General features: G+C 39.6%; 1 protein-coding gene across 6 annotated transcripts; it reads left to right on the top strand.

Annotated features, from left to right (window-relative positions):
* The first annotated feature begins 1,493 nt into the window (after positions 1 to 1,493).
* On the top strand, positions 1,494 to 25,155 carry ap2b1 (adaptor related protein complex 2 subunit beta 1). 6 transcript variants are annotated; one of them, XM_034889924.1, is made up of 22 exons: positions 1,495 to 1,639; positions 3,270 to 3,324; positions 3,414 to 3,519; positions 4,620 to 4,755; positions 5,812 to 6,057; positions 7,243 to 7,433; positions 8,240 to 8,461; positions 8,899 to 9,019; positions 9,489 to 9,584; positions 10,479 to 10,594; positions 11,072 to 11,237; positions 12,865 to 12,963; positions 13,585 to 13,844; positions 15,166 to 15,358; positions 16,031 to 16,072; positions 17,325 to 17,477; positions 18,654 to 18,799; positions 19,860 to 19,989; positions 20,425 to 20,509; positions 20,695 to 20,776; positions 21,827 to 21,986; positions 22,920 to 25,155. In XM_034889924.1, exons 2-22 carry the CDS (start codon positions 3,288 to 3,290, stop codon positions 22,992 to 22,994), a joined length of 2,862 nt encoding a protein of 953 aa, XP_034745815.1. In that variant the 5' UTR covers positions 1,495 to 1,639; positions 3,270 to 3,287; the 3' UTR covers positions 22,995 to 25,155. The 6 variants fall into 6 exon arrangements, with proteins under 6 accessions (XP_034745820.1, XP_034745815.1, XP_034745816.1 ...); XM_034889925.1 differs by having other exon boundaries at positions 20,695 to 20,781; positions 21,832 to 21,986; XM_034889926.1 differs by having other exon boundaries at positions 1,521 to 1,639; positions 3,253 to 3,324.
* Positions 25,156 to 25,528: the final 373 nt, after the last annotated feature.

The raw sequence follows: 25,528 nt of genomic DNA, 5'->3' as shown, positions 1-25,528 counted from the left end.
AGCCCAATCTATTGCTGCTTATTGAAGTTAAAACTCAAACAAAAAAGCATGACACGCTCGAGTGTGCCTACTTTTAAAGTGTTTTATTAATAGTTTTACCGAAGGAAACCATCTGAGAACTTCTTGCACAACTGTAGAAAATAGCCAAATTTAATTATTAAAGTGCTCATATTATGCTTTTTGGCTTTTTCCCTTTCCTTCATTTTGTTATATACAGTATATATATTTTTTGTGCACGTCGTAGGTTTATAAAGTGTAAAAGTCCACCCCAAAGGGACTTACCATCTCCAACAGAAAACACTGTTCACAAACTGCTCCAAACAGATCTATTGTAGTCCAGCCTTTACTTCTGTGACATATGTGCATCACTTTGTAACACGTTATAATGCTCGCCGAGCTGCCAGCATGGCACGCCTTCCTACTCTGCTTCTGACTGGCTAGTAGTCCTTACCGAGGTACTGAGCATGTATGACTGCCAACAAAGATGGAACAGAAGTGAGATTTCTTATTCTGTAGCTAAAACAGAAAGCTCAAAACACAGGGTAAAAAGAGGAGCTGCAGCAATGTGCAATACAACACAAATATGGTGTTTGTTTTTGGAAAATGAAACCATGTAAACCTTTTCTGATAGAACCTCTAAATACAATTGTGAACCTAAAAATGAGCATAATTTGAGCATTTTAATTAATACATTAATTGTGTGTTTGACCAAGAGAGTCACAAAGCCAGTTCAGTGGCTGTAACCCTCTTCTAGTTTCTTCTGTGTCAGTCAGGACATCATTGTGTGATCCCGACCAAGACTTGCCTCTTGTGCTAGATTCAATGCAATGGGAAATTGTGCGTAAATTACCAGTTACGCATAAAAGTTTAAATATAAAACTCAAATCTCAATTTAGATGTAGCTATTACTGTACACTGATTTGTATGTGGCACAACAAATCCGGTTGTGTTTCAATGAACCTATAAAACTTTGAAAAGTCAAATGAGATTACAATTTTGCATTGGTGCCAGACTTTGGTGCCAGTTTTATATAAGTTCATGGGTTAGAAATGGCAACGTCCCACAACGTATCACAACGTGTATCTATGTTGTTTCACCTAGAAGGAAAACATATTTTCACAAAATAAAACACATGATGTTGACTAATGCTTTTTAAATATAAATCTGCGAGCTTGTTTTCCTTGTTACTCCAGTTAAAAAAGAAAACATACCGGTAAATCGAGATTTAATTTGCCTCAATTCATTCAGATCTATGTGATATAGAGGTCTCATATTCAGGCAGACAAAATCTGGCGATTGTGGCACGACCTCCTGACAATAGGAAACATTATGTTAGTCCTCCTGAATGTTATTAAATAACATTAAGTGTGGGTAGTTATTGAAAACAAAGATGCTCAATTACAATTAAATACATGCAGAATAATACAGGCTTGGCACCAATGACGTATGTTTTGAAAATTACTGTTTCTTCATTCTATTTTCCTCGGTATACGATTAAATCAAGTGAAGTTGTCAAGTTTCCGATGACAACGAATGTACCATCACAATCCCGATTCTCCATCTTCCTGCAACCAGGCTAGGGACCAACCTGCGTCTTGCACCCTCCGTAACATTCCCCCGCTGACATAGAATTAACCAGGTATATGGTTACCTTTACAGTTTACCTTTTTATAATGGTGTGCTATTTTTTGTGGTTTCGTGGCGAGCAGTTAGCTGGGCAGCTTTTCAAATGACGTTAACATAGCTCCCTTGCAGCAGCAATGGAAACTGGGCCGCTGATCACTCTTCTGTTTTGATGTCAGATTTAATGTTATAGCACTACAAGAGTGGTTGAACGCTGGTTACAACCCAGCTGATTGGGTTTGTAACGTTAGTTTGTCGTTGTTAACTAGTTAGCATCGCTAGTCCAGAGGTAACGTTAGCACTGATCAGTTAAACTGGTGCATTTACGTTAACGTTAGCATGCAGCAAGCTAACGTTAGCGAAACTGCTGTGGTTCGAGTTCATTTGAACGTTTGACGTGGGGTCAAACCGCATACTATCTCTCAAACCCGGTAATATAATTCATCCACGGTATAAAAAAACAGCAACCATGGATGAATTAAGGGTCAAACCATGTTCTATCGGTTAAACCAGTTTTCTAATGGGTCGTCAGACCATATTTGTGTAGGTCAGACGTTATGACGCCCAGTGCATTAAGCTATCGAAAATGCCCAAGCTAATGGCTAATTGGTTAACAATGATTATTTAACAAAGGAATGGATTTGATTAACACATAAGTATAAGTACTCACTATACATAATGGCCCATTTCAGGCAAATGTATGTATCATTGGATTGTAATTGATTTAATATGTAGGCATCTAATGTTGCATCTGGGGTCACTATCGATTAATCGATTTGGATTTCCATTGATAATCGGAATCTGCAAAGTAACTAATGTGGTAAAATACAAGTAGTGGAGTAGAAGTATACAGTAGCATAACATGGAAATACTGAACTAATGTACAAGTACCTCAGAATTGTACTAGTGCTTGAGTAAATGAACTTAGCCACATTCCACCACTGGGGGACACCTGACCTCGTCCATACGGGATTGTTGAATATGATATTCTAAATCATGTTTGTTTTAGCTACAAAGACTTGAACCTAATCTTGCTTTAATTTAACTTACATTTTAATGTCTTGTACTTTATCTGTGTTACTTTATACACTTGTTTACAAGTTTCATCTTTCTCTTACTTTTTTTTTTAACCCTAAATCTGACTGTAAGCAACTGCAACTTAACAATTCCCCTGAGGGGATCAATAATGTATTTTAAATCTGATTTATAGTCTGCTATAATAACAGCCTCCACTCCTCTGGGAAGGATTTTCACATTATTGTGGAAGCTGCTGGGGATAAATTGCTCCCACTCAGATTCAACTGCGTTGGGGGGGTCAGGAACTGATATTGGGTGAAAGGCCTTGGATGGGGCTGAGGTCAGGGCTCTGTATAGACCAGATGGATTCTTTTACAAAACCAGCCTCAACCATTTGAATCTGTAAACTAATTACAGTTCATTTAAAAATGTCAGCCAAGTCAGATAACGTTGTAGGCAGCACAGATAAATTAAATGACTCAACTTTGTGGAAATAATGTAACTCACCAGATCAAGGGGAAGAGACATTAAAAACAAATATACATTGAATTATTAAACTTATTGTATGTGAAAAGGGAAACTGTGGATGCTTTAATTAAATCATTGATGCAGTGTGTTTATCTGTACAGGCTTAAAGGACAACAATCATGACGGACTCCAAATATTTCACAACAAACAAAAAAGGTGAGCAAGGAAGGAGGAGGTGCTGAACTTTGTCTGGCAATGAATTCAAACCGTGCTGCTGCCAACACTCACTGTGATTCATCTAACAGGGGAGATCTTCGAACTGAAGGCAGAGCTGAACAATGAGAAGAAGGAGAAGAGAAGAGAGGCAGTAAAGAAGGTCATTGCTGCCATGACAGTTGGAAAGGATGTCAGGTACTTAGTGCTCATATTATTCTTTTTGGCTTTTTCCCTTTCCTTTATTGTGTTGTATATCATTTAGTTTGCATGTAATAAGTTTACAAAGTGAAAAAGCCCAAAGTCCGCCCCAAAGGGACTTACCATCTCCAACAGAAAACACTGTTTACAAACTGCTCCAAACAGCTCTATTGTAGTCCAGCCTTTACTTCTGTGACAAATGTGCGTCACTTTGTAACACGTCATAATGCTCACCTAGCTGCTAGCGTAGCCCGCCCCCATACTCTGCCTCTTACCTCGCTACTGCGCATGTACGACCCTCAACAAAGATGGAACAGAAGTGAGATGTCTCACTCTGTAGCTAAAACAAAGAGCTCAACACACAAGGTGGAAAAAAAGAGCTCCAGCGATGTAAATTATAATAAAATATGGTTTTTGAAAATTAAACCATGTAAACCTATTCTGGTAAAATCTTTAAATACAATAATAAACTTGAAAATGAGCATAATATGAGCACATTAAAGGTCCCGTGACATGGTACTCTTTGGAGGCTTTTATATAGACCTTAGTAGTCCCCCAATACCGTATCTGAAGTCTCTTTCCCAAAAGTCAGCCTGTGTGCAGAATTCCAGCCACTAGAGCCGGCCCTACAATAAGCTTTCTTTAGGATGTGCCATTTCTGAGTCAGTAGCTTTTGAGGAGAGAGGGGGGGCAAGGTGGAGGCTGATTGTGTGTCCTTGACCAACTGCCCCTTTGCTGCTTTGAAATCCATGAGGTCTCTCTCTCATTGGTGGACCAAATTCTCTGGGCGGGCAAAGCAGAGAAAGGAGAGGTAACGTGCGATAAAGTGTGATTCTGCCTTCTCACTCCACGACACAGGTTCATGGATCTGAGTGTCACAATTTTGGTTTTATATCACATATCGTTACAGCCCTACAAACAACTGGTAATTGATAAATTGTGGAAATAATCGACAGATTAATCAACATTAAAAAATAATCGTTAGTTGCAGACCTATACTCGAGTGGTATTATCGTGGTGACTTGTTTATCACACAGAAACTGCCTTGAAGCCTCATAGTGTAAAACTCCCACTGAGTCCTCTTGCTTTGCTATCAGTTCTTTGTTCCCAGATGTGGTGAACTGCATGCAGACCGACAACCTGGAGCTGAAGAAGTTGGTCTACCTCTACTTAATGAACTACGCCAAGAGCCAGCCTGATATGGCCATCATGGCCGTCAACAGCTTCGTCAAGGCAAGGCCCTGAATCAACTTGATTTTTTCCAACTTGGTATTATACTGCCAAGGTATCTGAAACTATGACTACATATACTGTACTGTGCGCTTAGGCAGATAGATCTAAATAAACAATGCTGTTTAGTTTTTCCCTGTTCACACACACATGAGAAAGCAGCCTTTTCAGATTGATCCATTCTGGACAGCGTTTTTGAAAAGCTCAGTTTTTGGGTAACAATAAGATGTGGACATGACTGTGACTCCCGCAGCTTCACATCACAGGTTTCCCCTCAGAAAAGAGTCATTAGAGCTGCAAAGATAAGCCAATATGTGGACCAGCAGAAAGTTGATAATACATTGTTTCTTAGTAAAAATGAATAAAATCAGTGGTTCCAGCTTCTCAACTGTGAGGTTAATTTTGTTTGTCATATAAGGCAGTAAACAAAACATTTAATGTGTTGCTGTCTGTTGGTCGAGCAAGATAGGAATCTAGGTGAATTTACCTCTGGAATGATTGATGGAAAAGATAAATGACACATTTATCAATGATAAAAAAAAAAAATCTTAGTTTTAGCCCCAATTACCAGGCTGTTTGAAGATGTGTTTTTCACAGAAGACAAGTCATGAATTTCAAGTTGCTCGGAAGATGTCAGGTAAAACATGTATAAAATAGTGATCGTACACTTTGTGTGGTGGGATGCACTTTTTTGTTGAAATGGTTATTATATCATAACCTTTGAAGTTTTTTTTCTTCCACACAGCCAAGCTGTATTGAAGACTTTTTTTTGTGATTGACAATTTCTATTTTATTTTACATCCAACTGTCCCTGAGATCTGACATATGTTATCATAAATGCCGGTCCAAAATTCCTGGACCTTATCACAGGAGCATAGGACATGAAGTAATTGTCCGTCCTCTGTGAAAACTATGTTTGGTACTAATATGAGACGTTAATCAACTTGAAGTTTGTAATAAATACACATAAGGATACATTTAAGGTCTTAGATTTACTCTGGTTTAGTCATAGAAAGTTATGGACTTTCCCTCACAACTGCCTTTCTTGTCTCGCTCCAGGACTGTGAGGACCCCAACCCTCTGATCCGGGCTCTGGCCGTCCGGACTATGGGCTGCATACGTGTGGACAAGATCACAGAGTACCTGTGTGAGCCGCTGAGGAAGTGCCTGAAGGATGAGGACCCATACGTCAGGAAGACGGCGGCTGTTTGTGTGGCTAAACTTCATGACATCAATGCCCAGATGGTGGAGGACCAAGGCTTCCTGGACTCCCTGAGAGATCTCATTGCTGACTCAAATCCCATGGTTGGTGTTGGTCCTTTTCAACCTGAGCCTTGTTTTTTTACGTTTTGATGTATTTAGTGTGAATAAAATGTTGTCATGTATATCTGGTTTTCAATGTTCAACACAACCCAGAGGAACAGCTTGTGTGCATTTTCCACAGGTAGGCTATTGTTGTGTACCGTCGCGTCCCTAATCGATACCATGGGCTGCATGGTACTGTGAACCTAGCAACATCTAGGTTTACAGTACATTACAGTGTACTGTACATCAATAGCTGGATACATGCCCAATACGGTCTGCACCAAGCTTAAGTTTGAATTTAGCAAAAAGCAATTGTAACATTTTAAAAGTGTGATCTGTTAAGTGTGGTAGCAAAATACAGCAACTCTGCCCAATTTGTCTTGGTTTTTTGGAAACACTGGTTAACATTGTTCACCATTTTTTTTGACATGATATAGACTTATAACAACTAATTGATTAATGAAGAAAGTAATCAACATATTAATCAACTGTGAGAAAAATCATTAGTTGCAGCCCTACTTTAAGTTTGATGTTATGGATTGTAACTTCAACTTTCATAACCCTACTTTTAATTGGGATCTAAGAACTGGTTTGACTGTTTGAGTTTTTGTGATTATAGTGATGAGCAGTTCTCCCCGCAACCCTTAAAGTGGCTATATGTAACTTTCAGTTTGTGTTGATTCAAGCTGCCGCTTTGGACCAAAGTGGTAGTGTTTTTACCACACCTGTTGATGTGGTAAGGATGCTGTATTGCCCCACCAAGTAAGCGTTACGTGGAGGTCATACAGTCGCGATGAAGGTTTTGCTCAGACAGAAGATTTTTAATTTGTAATAAAAGAATAAGTTACAGATGCATCATTGCATTTCCAGTGTTGCATACAGTAACTTAGCCTACTTTAAATGTATGATTAGCTAAATCAAGTATTGTCTCCATCGGTTGTTGATTCTACCTCCCGCAAATCATTCCGTGACTCTGTGGGAGAAATCAAACCTGGCAGGAGGCCTTAGTCTTGTTTGTTGTTACAGGTCATTTAGGACTATTGTATGAAAAATGATAGAGCCTCAGAAAAATCTAAAAGTTACATATAGTCACTTTAAAGAAATGTTGATTTTACAGTGAAGTTGTTGATGTGTCCAAATAGCATCATAGCTACAGAGTTATCACTAAACACCTCCGTCCTTCAGGTTGTGGCCAATGCAGTCGCTGCCCTGTCTGAGATCAGCGAGTCTCACCCCAACAGCAACCTGCTGGACCTCAATCCGCAGAACATCAACAAGCTGCTGACAGCCCTTAATGAGTGCACGGAGTGGGGACAGATTTTCATCCTGGACTGCTTGTCCAACTACAACCCCAAGGATGAGCGCGAGGCCCAAAGGTAGCAATAGCTCCTACTTAAGTATAGAATGCAGGCCTGTGCTGATTGGCCGTCACATCAACTAATGACTTTTTTTTAACTCATTTTTTAGTTAAACAACACAAAACCAAACACACACACTATACTCATGTTATTATTATGCTTGTATTATGCAGTGCCGGTAGAGAGATGCGACTGAAGTCTCCAGCCAGACTCCAAACAGGGACGTTGTGGTTCATAGTCAACCCCTAAACCCTGGGAGTCCCCCAAAAATTTATGTAGGCTATTATAAATAGAAAAATATTTTACATGTTGTCTACTAGTTAATTTGTGATACTAAAGAACAGCAAGGTAACGATGCATCGTGAATCGGTTAAAATTGATTTAAATGTGTAAAAAAACAAAAAAACAACTGCAATGCAATTTTTAAACACCTTAGCATTAAACAAGCCTTTCTTTGACCTTTTTTTTTGATAGTTAAAATAAAAAATATATTTACATTTGCTTTTGATAAAGACACATCTGCTGATTAGCACAGCTTATATAAATAAAGGAATATTTTTCATTTATTTCATTCTGTTGAAAAAAATTGTGAGAAAATCTTATGGTGAACTCATAATCATGAAACAAATTGAATCGTGAGATGGATGTATCGTTACATTTCTACTAAAGAAGAATGATGACATTAAAAACTGTGAGGGCAGACATGAGACCAATACACACCCTACACCACGTTCTCCCTTTCGATGACGCTCGTACTTCAGATGTATATTGTTACCCTCATTGTCCCTTACTGACTCTCACCTTCTCTTCCCTCCATTTAAAAGCATCTGTGAGCGCGTCACTCCCCGGCTGTCTCACGCCAACTCAGCGGTGGTGCTGTCGGCTGTCAAGGTGCTGATGAAGTTCTTGGAGCTGCTGCCCAAGGACTCCGACTACTACAACACCTTGCTGAAGAAGTTATCCCCGCCGCTGGTCACCTTACTCTCCGGAGAGCCTGAGGTCCAGTACGTGGCTCTGAGGAACATCAACCTCATTGTCCAGAAAAGGTACCAAACTGCAGAAGCTGGGTTATTTTTTTCTCTGCTGCAATCTACTCCATGTTTTAGCTGTCATGATATACTGTGTTGCTATCTTAAAAGAAGCACCATTAACCAGTGGACTCCGCTGTGTGGGGATTTTCTGGTCCTATACCTTAATAAAAGCTCTGCTAATCTGTTGAAGTGTTGCTAGCCTAGCAGCATTAGGGCTACAAACCCATAATACAACACTCTCCTACAGCAAGAGCCCGTAGTGCTTCACTCAAAGGAAACGACTGTAAATGTGTGTAACTGTCTCGTCTTTAAATAGAAAGGACTCCTTTTTTTTCAGATGTAATTTTAACAAAGACAAAACATTGTAATTTATTGAGGCTTCCTCTTTCACTTGTTTCTTTTAGATCAGGTCTTCCTACTGACTGATGTGTAATGTGTTGCATTGTGTGCAGGCCTGAGATCCTAAAGCAGGAGATTAAGGTGTTCTTTGTCAAGTACAACGACCCTATCTATGTGAAACTGGAGAAACTGGACATCATGATCCGCTTGGCCTCTCAGGCCAACATTGCCCAGGTACCAATATTGGAAACCACTACATAAGGACTTTGTTTGGAGGATAGTTTTGCTACACAGGGGTTTGCACAAATATAATTTAATGTGTAAATGATTGAAGGGAGGGAAATATATTGAATTTCAGGATGGCATTGTGCCTTTTGGAGACATTCCACTACTCGTACAGAACTGAAGTGGACTACATAAATATATTAAAACTTTAGTGCATCACTTTTTGATATTAATGAACATCTATTACATTCAAGCCAATGCTCGCACAGGAACTTAAGGGAAGATGATTTTCTCTTCTGAAGAGCCCATTATGTTTTTTTAATCCTTTGTGTCCTCCTTGGCTACTAGCAACTGCGTGGAGGAGGTAGGGGTGTGGTGAATTAATCATTATTCAAAATCAAGACTAAAATCAATTTCATTGGATCACAACTGGGATAAAAAGCTGTTAAATATGTGTGTGGCGTTCTGTCACATTCAGGTGCTGGCTGAACTGAAGGAATACGCCACCGAGGTGGATGTTGACTTTGTGCGCAAGGCTGTACGAGCCATCGGACGCTGCGCCATCAAAGTGGAGGTAAGAAATGCATCTTCATTGTGGTAGTGGTAATATCAGAATACAGGTGAAGTAGCTCACTCACTAATCAGAGAGTGAAATAATAAATAATAAAATAAGAAATTGCTTGCCTCTTCACCTTGTGGTTATTGAAGAGTTGATACAACCTGTCGTTTATGGGGTTGCAATTGAATTGAAAATTGAAAAACAGATAATTATGGCTTTAAAGCTACAATAAATCTATCATGGTTAAAGCTTGTCTGTACTGTACGTTCTCGCAACAAGGCAAGAAAACCTTTTTGTAGGAAACACTCCAGTAATCCGTACTCTGCCATTCAGAAATGTTGATAAGTTTTGTCTCCTCTGTCCTGATTGATATTGCCAGTGCCTACCGTTTATCATTAACATTTTTTACATATCACTTTAGCTTAAGTTTAGAGCTGCAAAGATGAATCGATTAGCTGTCAACTATTAAATTAATCCGCAACTGTTTTGATAATCAATTCATTGTTTTGGGTCATTTTTTGGATTCCAGCTCCTTTAAAAGTGAATATTTTCTAGTTTCTTTACTCCTCTGTTAAAGCAACCTGAATATCTTTTTAGTTGTGTACAAAACAAGACACATGAGCATGTCATTTCAGGCTTTGGGAAACACTGTTCGACATTTTTCAAAATTTTCTGACATTTTATAACAAACCACTAATTGATTATTCCAAAAATTAATTGACAGATGAATCGACATGAAATGAATCGTTAGTTGCAATCGTATGGATTGTAGCTTCAACTTACATAACCCCACTTTAGTTCTCCAGTCTTTTCTGCATGTAGCAGTACTTTGAGCCACAGTAAACAAATTGAAGTGACAAGTCATGTTATGAGTCGTCATGAACTTTTATTGTCCTGATCCCCCTACAGCAATCAGCTGAGCGCTGTGTCAGCACCCTGCTGGACCTGATCCAGACCAAGGTCAACTATGTGGTCCAGGAGGCTATTGTGGTCATCAGGGACATCTTCCGCAAGTACCCCAACAAGTATGTCTTCCACTAAAACTTGTACACCTCAAATCATTTTTCCCCCCCAAAGATGTTTCTGTCATTTTTAAGTTGTTCTGATCACTGTTTGTTCAAGTGTTCATTTTTTGTTAAGTTTAGTTTTATTTAGTTATTTGATGCAATAAAAACGGTGTAAAGCGTCATAATTGACAGCTCAGATTGACTCGTGATTGGTCGGGTGGGTGAAGGGGTGGGGCCTTAATAGCGCGGCTCATCCGCCCAATCACTACTGCACAGTCTCTGGCTCTAAAATTACAAAATGGTGGCACCCATATCTGGGATATTTTGGCTTTGCTTTTGTACAGTGGGAGGAAGTGGGGAGGGACGCACAGTCCATCTTTATATACAGTCTATGGTTTTTGTCCAGCAATCACGTTTACTGCACTCATAAAGATGCTGACCTCTATATCCATGCAGTAAAGTTTCATTCTGACCATTGAGATACTGTTTCTTCAGGTATGAAAGCATCATTGCCACACTGTGTGAGAATCTGGACTCTCTGGATGAGCCTGATGCCCGTGCTGCCATGATCTGGATTGTTGGCGAGTATGCCGAAAGGATCGACAACGCTGACGAGTTGCTGGAGAGCTTCCTCGAAGGCTTCCACGATGAGAGCACCCAGGTGGGTCCATTCATTTTACTAGCAATTATCTGAGATTTAGAATCTTTTTTTTGTGATTATCAATTTTTTAACAAAATACAAAAACAAAACGAGAGGTACAGAATCTTTAACAGTTACTGTACTGACATCAAGTTCAGCAAATACACAAAATGTGAGATGCAAAGACATTGTCAAATTCTGCAGCTGTCCAGAAAGGGGTATTTTGTTTGTAGAGTTGAATGTTGTTTAATTTGAGATTACTTAATTCCTGTTGAGTTTTATCTATCTGCCAGGACCATCTTAGAATTGGATTGATATTATGATAATAATTCCTGTTTATATAACTATTTTCTTGTATTTTCATGAATTATGTGCACATCATTTATATCACTTCAAGCTCATTTCTGAGGTTGCGGACGTTAAGGATACTCAGGACACAACTCATTTCACATGAAGAAAGTTTGCGAGACTTTGAATGAACATAGAATGCTGCCACGTCAGAGCGGCCAAAGCGTCAAAAGTGTCAAAAGCTTCAACATATTTTCTGACAAGCGTCCTTGACAGGGCAGCCAGAGCTTCTTTTGCAGCTCACGTTGGCCGCGGTGTGTACGTACAGTAAGGGGCAAACTCTGGACTTGATTATCTCCAAGGGTCTGAACCATTCCAAGGTTGTGGTGACTGATGTTGCTCTCTCATGTCAAACCCTTGTTTTCTTTAACGACACTATCTCTGTGCACAAAAGTGTCCAAACAAAGGTAATCAGAAAACGGTCAATCACTGAAAACACCAGTAAAACATTTAATCAGCTTTGCTCCTCCACACCCGCCTTTTCTGAGGTCTCAGTCACTGAGCTTGTAGATAATTTCATTTATAAAATGACATATGTTATTGATTTGACATGGTCGGCCATGACATATCACTAGACCGATTGGAAAACTGGGTTGGCCTTTTCTGGCTTAGTACTAAACTGGTTTGAATCCTACTTAAAGAATAGGGACTAGTTTGTGGCGATAGGTAATTATGCATCTGAGCATACAAATATGACGTGCAGAGTTCCCCAAGTCTCTTTTTTGGAGCCTCTTCTATTTAACATCTACTTTCTTCCACTGGCTCAGAATATGGAAAACAACTTAATAAGTTACCATAAATATGCGGATGACACACACATTTACATAACCTTATTGCCAGGGGACTAAACTCCAATACAAAAACTGACTAAGTGCATTTACTTTTTTTTTTTTTTTTTAAGCATGCCCTATTAAGCAGAAAGAATTCAAACTAAACTACTAGTGACTGAAACCATTCATGCCTTTGTGGAGTACACAGTTAGGCATTCCGTTTTCCTGAATGCCTTTATGATAATTCTGTAATTGTTGCTATCAGCTGCATGTGGAAATGCCTTCATGGCAACTGGTAACAGGGTGGACATCCCCCCCCCAGACATTGCTCTGTTTTGGTTGTTTCCAACTCCCACTGCAAGGATGAGAATAGACTTTTGGAGGCATTCTAACACTGAAAAAATAGTAATATAACTGTATAATAGTATAAACGAAATGTGCCAGAATATACAATAAAAAATATAATAGTAATATATATATATATATATATATATATATATATATATATATATATATAATTTGATTTACAGGTCCAGCTTACTCTTCTGACTGCCATTGTCAAGCTGTTCCTTAAGAAGCCGTCGGAGACTCAGGAGTTGGTACAGCAGGTCCTCAGCCTGGCCACTCAGGTGAGTGTCCTGTTTGGTCATTTATTTATTTACTGCTGGATATAGTAGCATGTTCTTTTCTGCTCTACACATACATGCTGAGTACCTGTACATGCACTAATGGATAGATGTTGATGGACAGGTGCCCTGAGCAGTTGGGGGTATGGTGCCTTGCTCAAGAGCTCAGGAGGTGAATTGGCAGTAACCAGTCCATCAACACCGCATATTGGTCCGTCTGGGGACTTGAACAAGCGACCCTCCAATGTAAAACCTGACTCTCTACAGACTTAGCTACAGCCACCCCAAATTCAATCATTTACTGAAAGAACCAAGCAGGCATGCCTTGTTGAACAATTCAGATTTTTTTTAAAACTTGCCATTTTCAGCTGGTTAGCTGGAAGTTTGTTGTTGTTTTCCGTAGTGAACAGAGTTTGAGAATGGCAACACAAAGAGCGGTAGGTGAGGAACAGAGCCTGACATGCGCCGGATGTCAGGTTTTATCCTGAAAATGTATTTTCAGTGATCCCGACTACTACTATAGTAACAGCTAGTCCAACTGTAAGATCTAATCCCTAAGCTAAATAAATGAGTAAATTAAATGTATTTTACAGCACGTGTGTTTCTCTCTCTGCTCCTCTGCAGGACTCTGACAACCCTGACCTGCGTGACAGGGGCTACATTTACTGGCGCCTGTTGTCCACCGACCCTGTGACTGCCAAGGAGGTGGTGTTGTCAGAAAAGCCCCTGATCTCAGAGGAGACAGACCTGATTGAGCCCACCCTACTGGACGAGCTCATCTGCCACATTGGCTCACTGGCCTCTGTCTATCACAAACCCCCTAGCGCCTTCGTCGAGGGCAGCCACGGAGTCCACCGGAAACACCTTCCTGTGCAGCACAGCAGGTCAATGCAAAGGCATTTTTGCTCATCACCCTTCTCTTTCTTCATAAACATCATCATGCTTAAATATTACTAAACTTATATGTCATGCACGTGAAAATTGAGAAGGCAACACAAAGACAAATAGGCTGTATATGTGCCCAAACACCAGTTAAGATTGCTGTCATTTTTAGGCTCTTGTTTAAATTATTAGCTGTGGCATCAAATTGGGAATGCAATCTACCATACAAAATATATAGACTCAGAATACTCAGAACAGGGAATTGCCCAACACCCTGAACATTTAGCCTCATACAGTATCTCACTGATATTTTAAAAGATCCAGTGCTGTTTATTGACAGGAAATTGTGGATAATAGGTTTCACTAAGTCAGTGAATGTCCCCAGTCTGACTGAACTTCTCTCGTCTTGTTAAATAATAATTAAAAAGAAGAAGGACAAAAGTTACTTTTGAATAAAAGGACACATATGTTTGAATATATTAAAATTTCTGTTTTTATGGGGGCATAAGAGGGAAAACCAATTCAGCGGGAGCACAACAAAGTAGCACAAGGGGACAAAATGTAACAAACAAGATGAGAACAACCTGCAGTGCTGCAGTACTGTATGGTGTTGCTGGCCTTGGTTTGAATGTGTCTTTAAAGACACCATAAAATAGACACAATAACATACCATATACACAAGTTAAAGGTCCAATGTGTAGGAATCTAGCCTCTCATCTAGCATTGAGATCATATTTTGAAATCAGGTCTTACGCCAGGCAGTTCAACGTACGTATTACAGCTACCGTAGCCTTCACACTTCAAAAGACAGTCTTTTGCACTTTTCAATATCCTTTTTCTTTTTTATTGGGTGAAGAAGAAGACTCCGGTTCCCGAAATTTAGATTTTGAATACGTGTTGTCATCCATGTTCCTTCTTTAAACTTGCCTGGGCCGGGTAGCGACGATACCCATTTTCAGCACCTGTGGGTTTATCTTATGAAAGCAAAAACGTGAAAGGCGGAGCAGTACGTACGGTACGGCCCTCACCGGCTAACGTATCTCAAGATGGTGCATGAATATGGAGCGTCTACTCCAGTTCATACAAATGTAATATTTCAAGCCAAAAGGAATACTGGAAATTGATGGTGGTGGTAAATGTTCATGAAGAATTTTGTTAATGTGCAACACAGATTTTGATAATAAACAACTGAACACATTACACACTGGACCTTTTAAATCTTCATAATTTTAAAACCAGTTGTTTGAACGTATTTGTGGCAATTCTTAGCCATACCAGTTAATCTCATACCCTTACCATTACTATTGTTTTCTCCTGTGACAGCATTGATACAGGTGAGAGCCCAGTGAGCAGCGGGCCAGCAGCTGCCATGGACCAGCCACATGTGATCCCCAGCCAGGGTGACCTGCTGGGTGATCTGCTGAACCTGGACCTGGGCCCTCCAGTCAATGTGCCCCAGGTGTCCTCCATGCAGATGGGGGCGGTGGACCTTCTGGGAGGCGGCCTGGACAGTTTGGTGAGCTTGAACACACACAACCACACCCACACTCACACTCACACATTGATAGGTTGATTACATCTGCTCACACCACAGAATCTCTGTAGCCGTGATTAAATGCATTGTTTTATATTTATACATTTTATATTTTTAGAAAGCGGTATATGCCAAAATTTTGGCTTGCATGTACTTATCACTTAAGACTTTTATGTCTTCAGTATACAGTCAGTATCTTATTTGAAAATAAGATATATTTTCAAATAAGATAAGAATTTTGCTGAAATTACATTTACTCAGGGTTATAATTTTCACGTAAGTATGCTTGTAAAGAAAATGGCTCAATGATTTTAGTTCTGTAAACTGAAAATATACCTCTCAAATTTTAAAATCCTGAATAAATAAGAGACATTAACATGTAATAAACATGATTGTTGTACTTTTCCTCTGATGGTCATTTTCCACTTCTTTAAGCTGCTGGAATAACTGGACGCCTTTGTAACGTTCTGGCACATTTTGAAGTCTTGTTTTAATGTCTTACATAACATGCAGAGTTGCTATTTTCCCCAAAAGTAAGGGATTTCTCTTGATGGGCTGCGGTTGCTAAGAAAGTCTTTGTCTCTGTGTTTGTGTGTTTGGTTTGTCTGTGATGTGTGGATGCTGTCTTTGGGGTGCCTCTCTTCTCTCCTGTAGCTGGGGGGAGACCTGGGCGGCGGTGTTGGGGGAAGTCCAGCAGTAAGTCGAGCCCTTCTGTCTTCCTGTCTGCATGCTCACTGAAGTTAACCCACTGCACTCTCACACCAACTTCAAGTTTTTTTTGACTTGGCTTTTCTGTCTCATACACTTACTTTTAAATTTTTGGTTGGAGGACCACGCTGATGTTTTGCATGTTTTAGCCCATTTTCTGTCCTGTCCTTTTTTCACCCTGGGACCAGGTTTCAACAAAGTGCGTTTTCAGGCTCTCCATTTACAGGATTCGTTTTTGAAGATCGGCCAAAACGATGAAAAACGTGCCTTCACACCAAAAAGCGTTTCCATGTGGATGGCTCCTCACATTTCAAATGAACATTTTTGTTTAGTTTTTGGGGTTATGCCCGTGAGCACGATATCTCAGGAACCCCTGGAGGGAATTTCTTCAAATTTTGCACAAACTTCTACTTGGACTCAAGATTTACTCCAGGGTAAAGCTCACATAGAACATTTTTGGCCATAATTTAAAAAAGCTTACGCTAATTATAACAAAAAGATGTCTTAATAGGATAAAATGATGAATACCCAAATGGCCAAAGGTCAAGTTCACTGTGACATGATTATCTGCAAAATCATCATCATCAAAGTTGTAAACCACAACTTGACTGGTTGGTGGAGGCTTACAACTGCCAGGTGGTAATTGTAGTTACATCTGAATGAACGAACAAACCTGTTACTCAGCTGTAACAGAGTGCTGCATGATGTTTTTCATATCCGTGCAATTTGCTTTTTTCTATGTATACTTACATGTTGACGACTTTCTAAATTATAGTGGTTTTTAGTTTTTCTTTCTGCCTATTGAGTAACAATTTTCACTGCAAAATTACTTCAGTGAATTAATCCACCACAGTGAACATCATAGGGGACTTCTAACTTCTAAATAATATGAAAAGTTATAACCCTCAAAAGTGTAATAATATCAAAATTGTATGATTAGGACAGTGGTCATTATTTTCATTGTAGCTTTGTAATTAATGGGCTAAAACACACAAACCAAATGTTGGCTCCTTTTATATTCACCTCACATTTCAGACTTTTTACACTGTCACAAGCTATAGTTTCTTTTATTATTGTTTCTTCCTTTTGGCATGACTTACGATCGTCTGTGTGCTTCTGTTTGTAGGTTTGTAGCAAATTGTCAAGTTGCCAGTGATGCATACTACCATTTTGGTAACTTAGATTGTGTGTGCGTTTGTGTGTGTGTCTGTGTGTGTTTTTGTTGTTGTTATTGCTTTAGGTGGGACAGAACTTCATCCCCTCATCTGTCCCCAGTACTTTTGCTCCGTCACCTACACCAGCTCCTCAAGCGGTCAGCAGTGGCCTTAGCGACTTGTTTGAGCTTTCCACAGGCATGGCCAACACCTCTGGAGGCCATGTTGCCCCGAAAGCCGTGAGTTCACACATCTTCAGAATTCACTTGAATAATAAATAGCACACATTCAGTCTGTAACAGATGCATTGCTCACAATAAATTACAAAGCTACAAAGTAATGCGAGACCTTTCACGGTTGGGCAGTGTCACATGGGGGTTTAAAAGGATGATAAATACACTACTGTTCAAAAGTAATGAATCATCTCTTATAGTGATGGTTTTCTTCTTTCCTTTCATAATAACTATTTCAACAGAGATAAAAACATTATAATTCAGACACCAAAAACATTATTTACACGTGGAATAGTTTTGTTCCCAAAAGAAGAAAAATAAAATGATTTATATTTCCATTTAGTGGATGTCTCCACAGTGTTGCATGATGGAGAACACTGTTGGAATTTGGATGTTTGATGTTGAATTAATTGTCCAGTCCAGAAAAGCATAAGTGATCCTTCATCATGATTGAAGATTTTTTTTTTCTTTAGCTTTTTAAGCACTTTGGTCAACTATGGTTGTTTTAAAACGTGCTATATGTATAAAATTGAACTGAACCAAAGCACAACGGTGGAAAGCTTTCGTTTCTATTGAGAAGTTTCAACCGTATTGTACTGTATTTCACCATATTGACCCGTTTTCCTAAATCAGTGTTCATTTTAACTACCCAAAATAACATGGTTAATTCCACACAACGCTCTTTAGCAAGTACAAATCTCTACTTTTATTCAGTTTATATTATTTGACACAAAAAGTCTGTAAATATCCATTAACATCCATTCTTGTAATTTTAGTCTAAATAATCCTAATTTCTGCTTCTTCTAACTCAAATATTAGGTATAGTTTCTTATAAATGAGGTTTATTGACCATAAATTCCAGAAATAACTGTAAAACTAAAGTTAATAAGTTAGTGTTACGTAGTGTTGAAAACGTCAAAAGTGACAAACATCGAAAAAAGCGTTAAAAGTGTTGAAAAATGGGATAAAAACATAAGAAAAAAATGTAAAACATTGATAAAAAAAAGCCTTAACAAAAGTGTTGATTTTCCATTTTGACGGTAAGACAACACGGGGGTTAAGCAACATGTTGCAATCTGACTGGACCCAGTCACGTTTTTGTGGCAGGAGATTACAAACCTCTGAACCGCAGTTTATACGCTCTAATCTGTAGAATTGATTACACTGGTACTGTTATCCCAGGTGTGGCTGCCTGCAGTGAAAGCCAAGGGACTGGAGATCTCTGGAACCTTCTCTCGCCGCCAGGGCCACATGTACATGGACATGACCTTCACCAACAAGGCCCTGCAACACATGACCGACTTCGCTGTCCAGTTCAACAAGAACAGGTCAGTGAGATGAAGCACAGGTACAACTCGGGTTAGACTTCATTATAACTACCCTGCCGTGCCAGATGGCTTGTTACACAGAACCATCTGAGAAGACGTCAGTGGAAATTGTTTGGGAAAAGGCAAGCTACTTTTAAAAGAAATACCTGGCAGGTGATTGGATGAACCATCTGTCTTTCACCTATTTATCCTATTTACTTAGAGCATTTTGTTATTTATTAAAACAATTTACACACAACATAAAACAATCTCCCTCTCCCCTCCTTAACCCATACTACAACCTATCAAATCAAATAATTATGTATTCTTACACTGCAACTTTTATTCTTGTAGTTGTATGTTATGCTATTTTTTGTTTGTATTTTCTTTTTAATTGCGCTTTAATGTTTTATGTTTAGCACTGTCCATTGCCTTGTTTCTGTAATGTGCTGTAGAAATAAAGTTGCATGCTTTACAACCTCCAGCCTGTCAGTCGGTCCCCAGGGCACAGAGGACACTGTTGTGCTTGCCCGTCTCAAAGAAAGGGTAACGTTAATTGCACTGCGACGTCTTCTGGCTCGCCATTATATTACAATGCAGCTTTCCTGGCGTTGCCATGACTCACTGTGACTTATCAGCCAGTATCAGGCAGTGGTGGGCTAAATGTCAGAGAGGAGAGTTTGTGACCGGGAGGTTGTTGGTTCAATCCCCAGACTAACGGGATCAAATCTGGGTTGGGAAAGTGAAAAAGCCACTGAGGTGCCCTTAACCGCAACAAAAACGCTCCAGTGGAGCTGATTGGTTTGGTAAGCCAATTGTTCAGTCACAGTTCAGGGGATGTCGTGCTATTGGAGAATCCAGCTGCCAAACAATATACTGTAACTACCATCAATCAACATCTCACTGAAACAGTAGAGCTGCTGTATTAGACTATTAGCAAGGTGCACCTCATGAATTGGCAACTGAGTGTATTTATAAAAGCTGTGTGTCCTCATACCTGGCAAATAAAGCTGATTCTGATGCTGAATACATGTACTGAATGCCACCCATGTTTGATTTGTGGTTTGTTTCCTACATGTAGTTTTGGGATGATCCCTACCAGTCCTCTGCCCGTTCACACTCCGCTGATGCCCAGCCAGACTATTGACGTGTCTCTGCCTATCAACACCATTGGGCCAGTCATGAAGATGGACCCACTCAATAATCTGCAGGTACAGATGCACTCCCTCACCAGACATTTGAACAGCAGTGCAACACATTTAAAAAGAACAGACTATGGCTGCAACTAACAAAGCCATTCATCGATTATCAAAACAATTTGCGATTAATTTAATAGTTGACGACTTAAAGTTGAATCGACTAACCCTTAAAGCTCTAGTTCAGACCAACATGTGTTTCAAGTCTGCCTTTAATCAGCGTCTTCGGCTGATAACTTGAACTTTTTTGTGGTGTGTCCTCTTGTCTTTCTTCAATTTTTTCGGACGCATGTCATGTAGTTTCTGTCGTCACATGAAGTAATATGACGATAATTTAAACCCCAACTCATCTCAGCCCTAGACAACGAGCATGACGATTATAAGGAGTGTTTGAACATTTCTTGTTATCTCACCCAAAACCCACGTCCTCTTCTGTTTTCTCGTGCTCAGGTGGCTGTGAAGAACAGCATCGATGTCTTCTACTTCAGTGTACTCATCCCTCTCAACATATTCTTTGTCGAGGATGGAAAAATGGGTATGATTGTTACACACAACTTCATAAAACATCATCACATCTCTCTTCACACCACAAACAATACCTTCCACAATTTATAAAGCAGGGATGAAACATTTCTCGGGAGATGTTTATTTCTAGTATACACACACTGGATGTGAAAGAGTTTAAGACACTCTGACATGTTACTTTTTCCCCCTCTTCAGAGCGACAGGTGTTCCTGGCTACCTGGAAAGACATCCCCAATGAAAATGAGCTACAGTACCAGATAAAGGAATGCCACCTAAACGCCGGTAGGCCATGCTTCTGAACAAAGTTGTCCCCAGTTGCCCAACAAGGTTTCTAATGTCTTGTTCTTACAAAACAGATTAGAAAATATCTCTGTTGGATAAGTAGAGTTGATCAGTTGTTGAAAGTTGATTTCCTCCATAATAGGATCTGTACATTTGTTCAGTGCCGTTGGAGACTCATCAGTTGTTTTTCTGCTCTGTTAAAACTAATACAGATTGGTAGAGAAAAATACTAATTAGAATTATTTTTTCCATAGGAAATATAGTACCTTCACTGCTCACATGGGAGTGGTTGTTACTTTCCGTTCAAATGAATTCATACCATTTCTAACTTTTTTATTGCTGAAGTGAAGCTTCACACAGGCACAATCATAACACTTAGTTCTGGCTTTAGTTAGCTTAGATCAGTTATACCGCAGTGTCACCTTAAGTTCTAGGAACGGGCATTGGACATCAGCAATAGCTATAAATGTGATGCTGTACACATTGGAGATTTGTTGCACAAATGTCTATGTTGCAGCATCTGTCCCTATTCAAATAAACATGAAATGAAAAAAGAAATGTCAGCAGATATCACGTCTCCCAGCTGTTTTGCCAGCTAAAAGCCATCCAAAGACCTCACTCTTTTCTCTGTGTTTTCTTTCTCCTCACACATGCCTATCTTGGGACAATTTCTCTGTAGGACACTTACAACACGCCCATAATTGAGCCACTATTATCCTGGCAGCGGGATGGCTATCAACCCACGGTGGTTGTTCTTAGCGGGCCCGGTGTTGTAGAACACCTGGCCAGGTTTACTGAAATCTGAAGGCTTTCCAGTCCTAGTTAATTGAAATCCTCTTAGAGCTAATTTACAGTCGATTCCCTGAAAACCCTTTTGCCAGTAGTAGAGTGTACATTAGCTTGTGTGTGGACATTAGTGTTAGTGCCTTTAGTGATTACAGCCTTGTGCGTGTGCGTGTGTGTGTGTGTGTGTGTGTGTGAGAGAGATGTGGTTTCTCTTTGTTCGGTATTTAAAGTGTTAATTACTTTACCTTGGTTCTGGTCTTGCAGACACAGTATCAGGGAAGCTGCAGAATAACAACATCTTCACCATTGCCAAGAGAAACGTAGAAGGCCAGGACATGCTCTACCAGTCCCTGAAGCTAACCAACGGCATCTGGATCTTGGCTGAGCTCCGCATTCAGCCTGGCAACCCAAACTACACGGTACAGTACTCAACCATTTGCACTCAGCTTTTACTTTTGGGGCTTATGTTTGTCCGACGTCCAATTATTTGCACGTTATCAGTGGAAAAAGTCCGGGGGACATCTTCAAGGTTTACTTATGAAAAAGCAGGTCAGTGGGTCAGAAAGGCTTAGAAAAAAAAATGAAAAGAAGAATTTCATGGTCAATTGATTTTTATTTTATTTTATCAAAAGTCTAGACAATAGTATGGGCTTTCCTTTGGTCATTTCTTTGTATTTAACATATTTATTGCGCGGGAGTTTGAATTTGAATTTTTGGATCAAATAGTGACTTTTGAATGTTCAGTCTGTGTTGGACAGCCCTAATGACCCAGGAACAGGAACATTCGATCATTGCCATTTACTCTGTTCTACTCCTGTATTCCTCAACTGTACAGGGAGCTGTTTGAAGACTGATTTGATTTGGCTCTTAAAGGTCCCATGACATGGAGCTTGTTGGATGCTTTTATAGAGGCCTTACTGGTCCCCTGATACCATACCTGAAGTCTCTTTTTCGAAATTCCGTTTTGACCAACTGCCACTTTGCTTGTTTGAAAACCACGATGTCTCTCTCTCTCATGGGTGGGCCAAATTATCAGAGTAGGCAAAGCAGAGAAAGGGGAGGTAACCTTTCCCCTTATGACCTCATAAGGATTAAGAATCCAGATCGGCCCATATGAGCTTACATTTTCTTAAAGGCAGAGCCGAATAACCAGGGCTCGGTTTACACCTATCACTAATTCTAGCCACTGGTGGATCATAGGTAGGCTGGGGGAACTCATATTAATGTTAAAAAAAACTCATAAAGTGAACTTTTCATGCCATGGGACCTTTAAAACAGCATCTTGGTTGTATGTATGTGTAAAAGGTGTTTCACCTTGTAACTGTGTGTGTTCCCTCTCCGTTTCCACACAGCTGTCTCTCAAGTGTCGGGCCCCCGAGGTTTCTCAGTACGTCTACCAGACGTACGACGCTGTTCTGAAGAACTGACCTGCTCCAACACTTTGCAACTCTGCTTAATCCTGACCACAAACTGCAGTGTTTTCTCATTTTCTGCCCTCTGCAGCTAACTGCCACAACAAAGGAACCCAAACAGTAAATGACACTCAATCATTTGGAACATTGGGCGAACATTTTTCCTCCTCAGAGATCAACCAGGCGAATGTTATACTGGAGAAGTTGAACAGTACAAACGCTGTTGAGGTTTCCTTTGTTTTGGCAGTGGAAAGCATGATTGAATCCGCTTATTCAACTCCCAATTTAGATTTTCACCTCCCAGTGAAAATGTCTGCCATTCCATCCATAACTCAGTGTCTCAGTGATGTAAAGATGTGACTGATGGTAAAACTGTCGAGTGAAAACAACTCTCCCCAGTTTCCATGAAGCCATTGTTTTTTTTTATTACTTTGAACGCTGTATGGCTCACACTCCTATTTTGATTTATTTTTATATTGACTTTGCTTCAGTTGCACCTACATAATAATACTAATGTTTCCTTTTTGCCTTTAATGTGTGTAAAGAGTCCAAACCTACAATGTGATTGTCAGAAGATACTAACGCCTGTCCTACGGCAGGTTTGCTTCCTGCAGGTTATAGCTTATTTCTAGCAACATTCTAAATGAACAAACATTATAAATCACATTGACCACAATGAGAAGCATATGTACTCCTGTTTTTCCTTTCATGACTTTAAGACGGCGTCTTGTATTTAATGGCATTACTTACAATTTGTGCAGGTTGTAGATAGACGTATGCACAGTATGAAATTGTGTATTAGTTGAAGAAACTTCAAATGAAATTCCAAAACGTTGGGAAAAAGAAAAGAGCACCAGGAATTCTAATGTAACGACTGAATCCTGGTATTTTATTGCTGCTTCCCACCTGTGAATTATGTTACTCACACTTTCCTGCATGTCTCCTGCCTTTTGTGGTCCATCTGGAGACATGTCCACCGCAGGTTATAAAACACAGAAGCAGGTCGAGCGGAGGTCTTAATCACAAACGTCTTTCCGTCAGCTTTCAGCTGATGCTGTCTTTATTAACACTCCACCTTTCTTTTTTATTTACCTCAGTTAACGTGAATGTTGTAGGAATATTTAGCTTTTTTCTTTTCGATGTTTGAAAATCATTAAAACAGGTGACTAGGATGCACCACAGCATTCTAAGTGCAAGAAGATTCAATTGAACTGTTATGGCATGAAATAGCAAAAAATATTTCCGTGATTATAAGTTCATGTTAGAGAAAAAAGAAATGCATCCAGTGTGGTGAGGTTTCTGCGGGCTGTTTAAGTGGAGGAACAGAAAACGTCAGTAAAACAGACAGTCAAGACGCTTCTGACTGCACAGTACATTTCTTTTAGTCTTGTTTAAATTCCATGGTTGCCATTATTTTCAAATTGAAAGTGTTCACTTTTGAGCTTGGAACCACGACACCAACCACAGCAGCTACTGGTCATGCGCTCACACAGCAGTGCCACTCCGTTTTAAGAATATTTGCTAGTTCATTTCACATGTCATTCTTTTTGTAATCGCCCCGTTTACTGCAACCACATCGTTTCACATGCTTTATGCACCTATATTGTCATTCCTATTTATTGTGCATCTACCTCCGCTGTTTCTTTTTTAACTGGCTTTATTGTGGCTGTAGCTTCAATTCTGTAATGTCCTTTAAATGGTGTTTCCTTTTCTTTCCATACCGGTGTTGTGTAATCTTCATGCCATTGTTGTCAAGCCAGTCTAAACCTGTGGCAAGTCAGGCGGACCAATCACACAAGACCAAGCAGTCACGCAAATAAAATGCCAAGCTTGTGTTTTAACACCCTAGTGTCAATATAATCTCCTAATGTTGGCTGTGTGTGTGCCATAGATCATAGGGTGCATACGCCCTAAGGCCCAGCGTTGGGCGAGTAAAGTGTATTCCAGTGATGGTGTAGTTTATGTAGCTAATAAATTAAAATGTTTTGATATTACCCTGAAAAGGAAATAAATCCTAACCTATATCTATTCAACAGAAAAGGCCCTTTTATTGTAACAGTTGTGTTGGTGATGCTATTTTCCAACATAGTTATGTAAAAATACATATATGTGCCTCGATGAACCCACTGTTCATTTTATCCTTTTTCATTTAGGCTGTGGCTTTGCTCCATTTAAAAAAAAAAATATATATATATATATATATATATATATATATATATATATATATATATATATTCTCCCAACTTTATGTCTCTGTTGTAGAGCTCATGTTTGTTTTTTTCGAGCAGCGTTGTCTCCAGCGCTCCAACACATAGAGGTACACCTTTTTGCCAGTGACACAGAAAGTATGGTGAGAGCTATCTTATTCCTAGCGTCATTGCTGTAGCCCTGTTGTAAATGATTTGTTATTGTCACAGACAGTATCACATCTTATGTCATTAAAATAACAAAAACATGATGCATCCTTATCACTGTGTGTTCATATACTACTGTGATGGTAAAGCGGTGTCTACCTCACACTTGGTGGATGTGTTGCTTGGGTGACCCTT

The sequence above is a fragment of the Etheostoma cragini genome, chromosome 13, assembly GCF_013103735.1.
Source record: "Etheostoma cragini isolate CJK2018 chromosome 13, CSU_Ecrag_1.0, whole genome shotgun sequence".
NCBI classification, from domain to species: Eukaryota; Metazoa; Chordata; class Actinopteri; order Perciformes; family Percidae; genus Etheostoma; species Etheostoma cragini.
Note: the sequence above shows the minus strand (reverse complement) of the source record. Positions and strands in the feature narration are given on the sequence as shown.